This window comes from Trypanosoma equiperdum (assembly GCF_001457755.1).
Source record: "Trypanosoma equiperdum strain OVI genome assembly, contig: ctg_1107, whole genome shotgun sequence".
Taxonomy (NCBI): Eukaryota; Euglenozoa; class Kinetoplastea; order Trypanosomatida; family Trypanosomatidae; genus Trypanosoma; species Trypanosoma equiperdum.
The window spans coordinates 48281-58606 of NW_027123069.1; the positions used below are offsets into that span (position 1 = coordinate 48281).

The window sequence follows — 10326 nt, forward strand, 5'->3', positions numbered from 1 at the left end:
ATGATTGTGTTTTTGTCTCCGTAGCATGGAGGGATGACTGTACAATTTTCATCTTTTCCACCATGATGGCATTGTTACTTTATCATGGTGAGGAGTTATGTAATACACTACAGGAGGAAGCAAAAAAAAAAAAAAAGAAGCTAATTTGAGGGCTGTCAAGGGCGTCTTCAACATGTGAGAGGAGGGGGCAAAATGAGAGGCAATGCTCGTTGGAATCCGGGGGAAAGAATTTGGGGGCATGTTTGTAGAGGGTTCGTGCATTTATTACATTTATTACATTTATTACATTTGTCTGTTTTGAGTATTAGAGATGAAACAAGGTGCGGAGGAGAAGGGCCACAAGAAATACCAGGAACCCTTTCATGACACTTTGTGCTGATTCACCACGACGCGTTCACTGTGTGTAACTTGCACTGCCTTTTTTACTCCCGTTTCCCCTGCTTGCTTTTCTTCGCAAGCGTGTGTTCGATCGCTGATGCCTTCGCTTTGCTTTGTAACAAGCAAAGATGTATACTTTGTGTTGCCGTCTGCTTCATCTTCAGCTGTTTTTGTTCTAAGTACAATCTGAATACGTGTATTTGTGATTGTGTGGGAGTGTGCTTACTTCGCAGATATGCCCTCCCTTTCCCCTGAGGTCTTTGGCGAAATCACTCTAGAAAGGGGGAAAAATAAATATTACAGTTTTGGCTTTCTTTTGTTGCAACCGCTGTGCCAGAACGTATATTGGAATCTTCACTCTCTGATAAATCGAGCCACCACCGAAATTATTGGCCATGCCAGCAGAGACCATTGAGCAGCGGCTTGTGAATCGCTTCATGCGATACTCTGCCATAAGCAGTCAAAGCAACGCCTCCTTTGCAGGGAAGTCCTTACCGACATCCCCTGGGCAGCAGGAACTCGCTGAGCTGATTGCTGGAGAACTGCGAGATGTGGGTTTGGAGGATGTATTGTGTGACAACCACGCCACAGTAACAGCGATTAAACGGGGCACTGTGAAGGATTGCCCAACTATCGGTTTCATTGTTCATCTCGACACAGTTGATGTTGGTCTCAGCCCGGTTGTACGGGCGCAGAAGCTGCATTACGACGGGGGTGACGTTTGCCTCAACAAGGAAAAGGATATTTGGTTACGGGTGACAGAGCACCCGGAAATTGAGGCCTACGTTGGACAGGATATTTTGTTTAGCGATGGTACCAGCGTGCTTGGGGCGGATGACAAAGCAGCAATCACGGCGGTCATGGAAATGATCACAGGGTTGCAGCCGAACGATGAACATGGTGATATTGTTGTATGTTGTGTGCCTGATGAGGAGATTGGCCTCTTGGGTGCGAAGAATCTCGATCTAAAGGCTCGTTTTGATGTGGACTTTGCGTATACGATCGATTGCTGTGAGTTGGGTGAAGTTGTTTATGAGAACTTTAATGCGGCGGCAGCACGTATCACTTTCACTGGCGTCACGGCTCACCCCATGTCTGCGAAGGGTGTGCTGGTGAATCCGCTACTCATGGCGATGGATTACATTGCGCAGTTTGACCGCAACGAAACACCCGAGTGCACGGCGGGGCGTGATGGCTATTGGTGGTTTTCTGATATATACGCCAACCAGAATGAGGCGGTATTGGATGTCAAAATACGCGAGTTTGATGCAGTCAGGTTTGAAGCACGCAAACAACAGCTTCTTTCGGTTGCGGAGTCCATTCGGCTGCGCTACCCAACTGGTGTTGTGGAGCTAAGCATTTCAGAGCAGTACCGCAACATTGCCAACTTTTTGGGTGACGATCGCTCTGCAGTGGACCTTCTGTTCGATGCATTGCGCAGCGTTGGTGTGCAGCCAAAAGTAACACCGATGCGTGGCGGGACCGATGGAGCTGTTTTGTCTTCCCGGGGTGTTGTGACCCCAAATTACTTTACAGGAGCACACAACTTCCACTCGAAGTTTGAGTTCCTTCCCATTCCGTCGTTTGTCAAGTCATATGAGGTCACGCGGCAGTTGGCACTATTGGCCACGAAGCTACCCAAGCTGCGGAAACGGTGAAGACCGCCATTAGTTTCTTTTTTAGTTCCCCTACATGCCTTCCGTTCATTTGTATATATATATATATATATATATATATATATACACGTCTGGAGATTTATATTTGAACATGGTGGTTGGTTGGCAGGGAGCAATGTTTTCGTTTTCTCATTCCTCTTTCGTGGTGTTGTTTTCTGTAGTAATATTATCGGTATTATCATTTTGCTATCGTTTCCGCGTTCATAATAGGTTCTGTTGTAGTTTTCATGTTTCTCCGAGCCTGCCGCCACTTTCTTAACTCGGATTCCGCGCCAATATTTCTTACGCTTTTGGTTCCACCTTTATTTGTTTACTCCCTTAATTTTTCACGGCCACCACTTTCTTTCCACTGGGCATGTCTTTTTTTTTACGTTTACATTGTTGTTCTTTTGCGCGGCCCGTGTGTCTTCATCTCTCTGGAGTACCATTCAGCGAAACGGATTCAACGTACTTAATTTCTTTCGTTTTCTCCCATTGTTCTTCTGTTCTGATCGTTTTGCTGCTCCTGTTTGTCTTTTCCTCACTTTTGTTGTACAAAAGCGCGGGCATCGGGCCTAGAAGGGAGCACAACAAGTAACAAGAGGGAAAGCATAAGCAACCACGGCGGCATCAAGGGAGGGAAAACAAGGGAACACACGCACAAAAAAAGAAAAGGGAACGATATTAAAAGTTGGCTATGAAAGGGCCAACCGACAACGTGGCGGAATCAAACATCTCGCTGCAGTCTCTTACACCTCTTGGTGTTAAACAACTCTCCAGGAAGGAGAAGCGCGAGCTCCTCCAGCTGCACCGAGAAAAGGAAACGCGAAACTCAAATGTCGTCCTTCTGCTAGGAACTGACCTGCTCGCTGGCGGTACTAGTGGCATTGGTTCACAAGAGCTTTTCTGCATTTACGAGCAGATTCTCATTGCAGCACTGGACTGCGGAAGGGTAGACACCAGCCGGCAATACCTCTCGCTGCTTCAAAAGCAATTTGGCAGGCAGTCGGTACGCGTGCGGCGCCTGGAAGGCCTGTGCTTAGAGGCAGAGGGTCGTGCAGAGGAGGCGGAAGGTCACTATCGCGCGTTACTGAAGGACTTTCCAAGTGATGATTTCCCCGTGAAGCGACTGTCCACTATGCTCAAGAGTGAAGGAAAGTATCACAAGGCTATCGAGGTGCTGGAGAAGCAGCTAGTCTACACGGATGTTAACGATGAGAAACATACGTTTCTCGAGTTGCACGGCGGTAACTGTCTCAGCGTGTATCGTGAGCTTTCAAACTTGCACTACCTGTGCGAAAACTATACCAAGGCCCTACACCATGCCAATGAGGCCATGCTGCTTAGCAGTAGTTGTTATCTCTCTCATACGCGCCTCGCCGAGTTGTATTACATGGCGGGCGATCACAGGCACAGTCTTGTAGAGTACGCGCAGTCGCTTCGGTTGAATGACCATCCCAACAACAGTCGCGCAGCGTATGGACTGTGGGTTGTAGCGAATGAGATCATACGACAGAGCAAGTCGTCTACAGCATCTCGTGTGGGGGATGAGCAAAAGGAGGAAGCCGTATCGCTTCGTGCCTGGGCGGAAAAGAAACTTGTAGATATGTACAAGGGTAGTCCAATGCTATCGGCACTGGAGGCGATGCTACATCGTGATGATTAAGTGCTTAGTGGTCGCAACGCTGTACTGTATGCCCTGCCAGCTGCTTCTCAGCAGAACGGGTTGGGATGGGTGAAAGAAGCGTGTGCGTGTGTGGGTAATCTGATTTGGGGGAGAGGACTGGATAAACACAGCTGGAGGTACCTGAATTCAGAATAGGGTTAATTAAGCAGGAGGGGGTTGAAACAAGTATGAGGTCGGGCGTCTGAGATTGGAAGCGCCTCGTCACTGAAAGGCTGGTGATGAGATCAGAAAGAGAGAGAGAGGAAAATAGAGCTGAGGATGACCGAAAGAAAAGGAGATAAATGGTAAAGATTAGCAGATGCAAGGGGGATCAAGACGCGACTCTACGAGCTGGGCCATGAGTTTCGTGTGTCGAGCCCATGTGAGGGGGAAGGTAAGACAATTAGAATAACAGAACGTGGTTTCGGGGTGTGTGTGGGGAAAGGTTTCGTTTACACATATGTATGCACGCGGGTTGGGAGTTGTATGTATATGTGTATGGCAGAGGTGTGCCATTAACTTCCCTGTAATTACGATCAAACCATGCATCACACAAAGGGAACGAACGAAACAAGAGCGTGACACCCTGCTATGTCGTAAAGTGCTTTTGCCTTTCCCTCTAGTCTCAGCGAGGCGGTATAGGTAACAGGGACACCTTTGGGGAACCTTGAGCATAAACATCGGCGTCTGCGTAACAGGAGGAGTGAGAAAAGGATTGGGGAAAAGGGAGAAGAGATAAGGGAAGCATCGTGAGTCTACGTGTACATATACATACATATATGTATATTTGTATCGCGGACGAAGTGGCAGTGCAGGTAACTTTCTGCACCGGCCCTTCGCAGCCGCCACGGAAGCGGAGGTGGTGTGGGAGAGCGATAAAGCAGAAGAGCGTAGTGTGAGTGGGGAGGAGTTTGATGAAAGGTGAAGTGGAGCAGCAGAGGTATGAGAGCAAAGCTCCACTTAGAGGAGGATGGCTACGATTTTTACGTCTTTCTCAGGGGGCTTGTGTGGTGTCCACCTTCGCCGTAAAACCTTTCATAATTTCTTCCGGCTTATTTTCATTCTCGCGCTGTCGCTCTTTCTTTTTTTTTTGTTTCTTACGATTACTTTCGTCATTGATATGCGTTTCGCCGCACGGTTCTCCCCGTTTTATTTTCATTTTTAGGATGTCCCCCCTCTTTTCCCCCCTTTATATTCCGCTAAGTCAGTTCCCTTCATGATCGTACGCAACACAGCAAAGGAATATATGTTAGTCACTGCCGACATTAACAAACTCTTGGAGCCGCAGGGGTTCTTCATTGCTGCGATTAACGAAGTGCGAAAATGTGTTTTTACGTTTCTTTCCCACCATTACACACATGCGTATATCGGTCTATATGCGCGTGCGTGCACTTATTTTGCCCTTCCACTGCTGCGGTGATCACATCCCTATCATGTCTCTCAAACCCTTGCTTTCTCCTTTTACTCCTGTCGTACCAAAAAGACCACGTTAGCTATATATATATATATATATATATAATAGCGAGAAGGGAACCGATAAGGAGGGCCCCCATAATCCGTTGCAGGGGGTTTTGGCGCCCACAAACCATTAAGGAGGAGGAAGACGCCTCAGGGTGGAGGCGCCACCTAATCCACTGGAAATATCGCTTGGTCGGAACACCACGCGCAGCATAGAGGGAGTAGACACTTGTTGCTATCAACGTGAAGCAGAGAGAGGGAGGGACCAATAAAGAAGGAGAAGGAGGTACTGGCGCCATAGGGCCGTAAGCTGGTGGTACCTTTGAGCGATGAGTGGGACAAGTTCTTCACTTGGCCGTCAGTCGAGGCAGTCCCAGGACTCCCCAGGGCGTTCCACGCCCCAACCACCGTTATGTCCAGTGCCCGTACCAACTGTTAGCCAGGCCTCGAACCAATTACCATCTCCCATCGAAACCCAGGAGCCAACCCCGTCGGTCTCCGCCCCCACTGGTCGTAGGGTGGAAGAAGGCTTTAGCAACGCTGCGGCCTCAATAGCAAACAACGTACGCCAGACGGTGGAGTACCGCGCGGCGTGGGATCTGGAGCTGTGGCGTGCCATTCAGGCATCCAAGCTTCGGCAGCAGCTGGAAACACAAAAAAAGAAGGCGCTGACGGAGTTGTCACGTTTGGTTAAAACAAGGGAGCAGCAGGCGGTAGCGGGTCTCGAAATGCGGGAGCAGGAGGTTTCCCGCCGGGAGCAGCGATTGGCTGAGGAGGAGAAGCAAATGGAGCGGCGGAAGTGGCGCCTCGTTGAGATGGAGAAGGATGTCCGGCTCCTGCGGCAACAGTTAGTGGACGCTCGTCGGCGTGCAGGAACGGACGCGAAGGTGGAGGTGCGACGTGCTAAAGAGGACGCAGATCACGCTATTGAGTTGCAAGAACAGCGCGTGCAAGCTGCAGAGGCACAGGCAAAACGCGCGGATGAGCGCTTACAGCAGGCGCAGAGGGACTACTTAGCACTTTCGGAGGAGTTCCACCGCTTTCGGACCCGCGAACTCACATCCCCACCTGAGAAACTCAGCACCGTCGAGGCGCGAATGCGGTCAGAGTTTGTGATGGAACAGCAAAACCTTCAGGATAGGCTAGAGCGACGGCATCAGGAGAGGTTGCAGCAGGTAGAAGACCGTTGCAGCAGGCTTCAGGAAGAGAACAGTAGACTCACTGAATTGTCTATTAGACGAAAGGAACAGCTGCGGCGGAGTGCGGATGAGATAGATCGTCTAAAGCAGTTGAACAGGGAGTTGGAGGAGCGGCTAAGAAAGGTGGGCCAGAAGTCGTTATCCATTGATAGTGCAGCAGATGTTAAGGAAAGGAAAAGATGTCAAAGGGGCGTAGCTTCACCGAGCCTAGAGGCCCAAACTGATCCTGATATTGCCGCCCTCGTGAGGGAAGTTGAAAGGCTCCGGAGCGAACGGCGCATTATCGTCGAGACTAGTGCCGGTGCTTTAGATGAAGACAGTGATGTGGTGCGGTCGCTGGATAAAAGAATTAATGACATATTAGATCAACTTCGAGCTCACGGCACGGTTTCGTGTTCGATCGCTGTATGATAGAAGAGATCAAAGTAACAAGAGGGGGCACGCTTCCTGTGTAGCGTTGCCGTTCACCACTTTTTCTGCATTACACTTAATGCATCCCCTTATCGTTTCAAGTTTAGGGGCACAATAGAGGTTTTTCATACACTTATATTCCCCCTTACCTCCCTTCCTCTTTTCCTTTTTTGTTTATTTTCCCCCTTTCAGGTCGCGCTACACTGCGGTGCGCGTTGCTTGATTTTGTATTATTTTCCATTGTTTCCGGATGAGGAGGCGGCGTTGAGGCCTTTTACTGCCATTAATTGTTGATTGGAGCCGCTTTTCTTTGCTTTTCCACATGCTACCTTTTCGCCCGCGCTCTCCTGACGCTTTCCCACAGCGTAACGGAAAGACCCAATAGGGTGTACGTATAGACGGTATAGATATTGAGCCGCTGTAAGGGCTGCGGCTGTGCCTTTTTGCTTTGGCTCGCAAGCCCAACGGGGGGATGCATCCAACTTCGTTCCCGACATCATCTTTCAAACCCGTGGCTTTTCGCCGTGGTGTACTGCCCGACGTGTATCACGCTGCCACGGGTGATCTGTTTGACCATGGCAACAGTAACCCGCATTCCATCACTGAGACACTAGCGGCAATGGAAGAGGGTCAACAACAGCACGTGGCTGCCCAACAGCAAAGGGTGTGGCACTCGTACCCAACCATTCCGTATTACTCACCCATGCAAGGAATGCAGCTGGTGATTAGTGTAGATGGGGTTGGGGAGGCCTCAGCGGGCGACCCAAGTGATGCAGTGTTACTGAAGTCTCTTCCAAAGTTTCAGGAGGTTCTGCACGAAACGGTAGCGAAGCACGGTAATGTATACTATCTGAGCTCTTTGCCCGCCAACCGCAATGCACTGCTTCACCCCTTCATAACAGCGGCTCCGCAAGCCGCGACGGCTGATTTAGACTACTGGCGCTACTTGCAAGGACTGCAGGATGCTTTCATGAAGCTTGTTGAACTTCGGGACGAGTGTGTTCGGGAATCCTCCCGTGACGCGTGCACACACCATATACTTTTAGTTCGTGTCGCCAGTCACCCTAGGTTGAAGGATGTTGCGTTGCTTTTGTCCGTGGAGAAATGCCGACTCTGCTTGTGCCTCAGTGCCTCGTCAAAGGTAGCGCAACAATACTTCACACAACGGGCACAAGACGTCGGCGTAGAACTTGTGTGGGTTCTCGGTTCTACACTGATTACAGAACCTGAGTGTCTGTCTATGGCAGACATAAATCCTGTTTTTGCGCTCTGGGACGTGTTCGTCAACATGCACCTTTACACGACAGTGACTGATGGAGGTGAGGCAGGGTCTGTGGGAGGCCCAAACGGTAACGCTTCCATGAAAAGCGGTGTCAACAACGTTATTAGCAGGGATGGAACAGAAGGTACACTGAGACACGTGGACATCACAGTCATGTCGTCGATACGCTTCTCTGGGTGTGACTCATATGCACCTGCACTCCGCTTGAGCGATGTAGGGCAACTACCAGGAGGTGGTAGGAGATTACTATGGGCGTTGGTGGGTTCTCTACGTGTCGTAATGCCGCATTTTGTGGCGGCATTGGTGCGTAGTCTTGTGGAGCATAGCGTGGTGGAGCGTTTCGAGCTTCGCTTTGATCATGGTTTGCCGGGTTCCGCTGCATCCGCTGGTGCTGCGTCTGAGGGTGGAGCAGCAACTGCGGGTCGTGGAGTTGTTTACGTCACGGGAGGCCGCCGCGGCATCGGAGGCCGGCGTGGCCTGCCGCATGGTCTCACTTTCCGATCATTCAGTCGTCTTAGCGCTGAGTTTTGGCTCTCTGACGAGGACCGTCGCGAATGTGGCCTCATTGTTGAGGGTGATCCGACGCCACTGGAGTGCGAGTTTGTAGTGGACTCAATCCGTTACAACCGTAAGTTGTGGGAGGAACAAGAGGAGTGTGAAGTCGGTCGGTACATGACAAATGAGAATGGGGAGCTACTGCAACCACTGCGTTGGGGTCGCTGCTTTCAAGCTGTGATTGGTGTAGAAAGGATCATAGATGAGCAAGAGGAGTGAGTCTTCCACTACGGTTGTGGTGGTAGTCTTACCGTCGTATACTTTGTCGCACACACCCGAGTGTGCATACAGAGTCATATATATGCTTTTTAGAGCCGACTCCCCTAACCTTTGTTTTTTTTTACATTTTGTTCCTCGATCCGGTGGCACCAGGTCCGCTCGTTCGTCATTGTTTCGCCTGTTTGGAGGAGGTACGTGTGTTCAAATTTGTGTTTGGTGCGTGGCCGAGAAAGTGTTTGTGGGACATTTGGTGTTAAATTCCCCCTTTCCTACTTTCATAAATATGTTTCTCTCCAGTGGACAAGAGTTACGGGAGGCGCCGTGGAAGGGAGGTGGGAAGGGAAGGCTCGAATCAAACTTATTTAACTTGTTTTTGTTTTTCTTATGAAAACAGCAGCAACAACAACACAAGTAAAGAAAATAGGGAAGGAAAGAGAAGGAAGGGAACTGTAGAGGGTGTACTTTTCTGTGCAGTACCCATGGGGGCTTTGGTTTCGCAGATAAAATCCCTTCTCGGAATCCTACCGGCGGACAGAAAAATCCGCGTGCTCGTCTTAGGTTTGGATAATGCGGGGAAAACGTCTATTCTGTACCGTCTGCAACTGGGCAATGTAACGTCAACTGTACCAACAGTCGGTTTCAACCTCGAGACGCTGACGCATAAAAACATAACGTTTGAGGTATGGGACTTAGGTGGCCAGGCGAATATCCGACCTTTCTGGCGCTGTTATTTTACTGACACCGACGCTGTCATATATGTTGTGGACAGTACGGACAAGGATCGCATGGGGGTCGCAAAGCATGAGTTGTGCAACCTCCTAGACGAAGACGAGCTGCGGGGCAGTTTATTGCTCATATTTGCTAACAAGCAGGATGTGGTTGGGGCTGTAAGCGAGGCTGGTGTGGCTGAACAACTCGGCGTGGGGGCTCTTTCGTGCCGGACGTGGACAATCGTCAAGAGCAGCGCCAAGACTGGTGAGGGGATACTGGAAGGAATGGATTGGCTCTGCGATAAGCTGCGGGAGCGGGGCGTCGTCACTGCAGACTCGTGAGGAGTAGACGTTTTTTTTTTTTTGTACGCGTGTGTGTGTGTGTGTGTGTGTTGTGTGTTGTATGTGGTACTTACGTTACCGGGATTTGCTTGTGTTTGGAGCTTTCTCTGTTTAGTACATTGCCACCGCTTTTTCATTTCTGTATTGTTTAGCCGGTTTGCAACTGTTTGGTGTGTGCTAGGCCCCCGGTTTCTTTCTTTTTCCCCCACTCCGCCCGGACTTTTTGATGTAGTTTTAGTTTGCATCTTGTCCTTGTTATACTTCTATTTGTTTGTCTGTTTGATTCCTTCCTTCCTTCCTTCTTTTTTTTACTTTGGAAGGGATTGCTTTTGCCCTCTCACATACGGGGCCCATTAAGCTCTTAGGGAGATGAGGGGAAATGAAGGTTGTATGTGTGGTTGGATTGTAGTGGATCCGTAGAGGCGGTGATGTGTGTGTGTGTGTGTGTGTG

At 49.8% G+C, this 10326-nt stretch overlaps 5 protein-coding genes across 5 annotated transcripts; all 5 read left to right on the forward strand.

Annotated features, from left to right (window-relative positions):
- Window positions 1-773: 773 nt before the first annotated feature.
- Window positions 774-2036, forward strand: TEOVI_000729300 (peptidase t, putative; the record flags this gene model as incomplete). Its single annotated transcript, XM_067220279.1, has 1 exon — window positions 774-2036. The coding sequence occupies one exon, from the start codon at window positions 774-776 to the stop codon at window positions 2034-2036; it is 1263 nt and encodes a 420-aa protein (XP_067076380.1).
- A 694-nt stretch (window positions 2037-2730) lies between these two features.
- On the forward strand, window positions 2731-3699 carry TEOVI_000729400 (TPR repeat, putative; the record flags this gene model as incomplete). Its single annotated transcript, XM_067220280.1, has 1 exon — window positions 2731-3699. The coding sequence occupies one exon, from the start codon at window positions 2731-2733 to the stop codon at window positions 3697-3699; it is 969 nt and encodes a 322-aa protein (XP_067076381.1).
- Window positions 3700-5486: 1787 nt separating this feature from the next.
- On the forward strand, window positions 5487-6767 carry TEOVI_000729500 (uncharacterized protein; the record flags this gene model as incomplete). The annotated part of the gene is made up of 1 exon (XM_067220281.1): window positions 5487-6767. The coding sequence occupies one exon, from the start codon at window positions 5487-5489 to the stop codon at window positions 6765-6767; it is 1281 nt and encodes a 426-aa protein (XP_067076382.1).
- A 472-nt stretch (window positions 6768-7239) lies between these two features.
- TEOVI_000729600 (uncharacterized protein) lies at window positions 7240-8823 on the forward strand (the record flags this gene model as incomplete). The annotated part of the gene is made up of 1 exon (XM_067220282.1): window positions 7240-8823. The coding sequence occupies one exon, from the start codon at window positions 7240-7242 to the stop codon at window positions 8821-8823; it is 1584 nt and encodes a 527-aa protein (XP_067076383.1).
- A 479-nt stretch (window positions 8824-9302) lies between these two features.
- Window positions 9303-9875, forward strand: TEOVI_000729700 (ADP-ribosylation factor, putative; the record flags this gene model as incomplete). The annotated part of the gene is made up of 1 exon (XM_067220283.1): window positions 9303-9875. The coding sequence occupies one exon, from the start codon at window positions 9303-9305 to the stop codon at window positions 9873-9875; it is 573 nt and encodes a 190-aa protein (XP_067076384.1).
- Window positions 9876-10326: the final 451 nt, after the last annotated feature.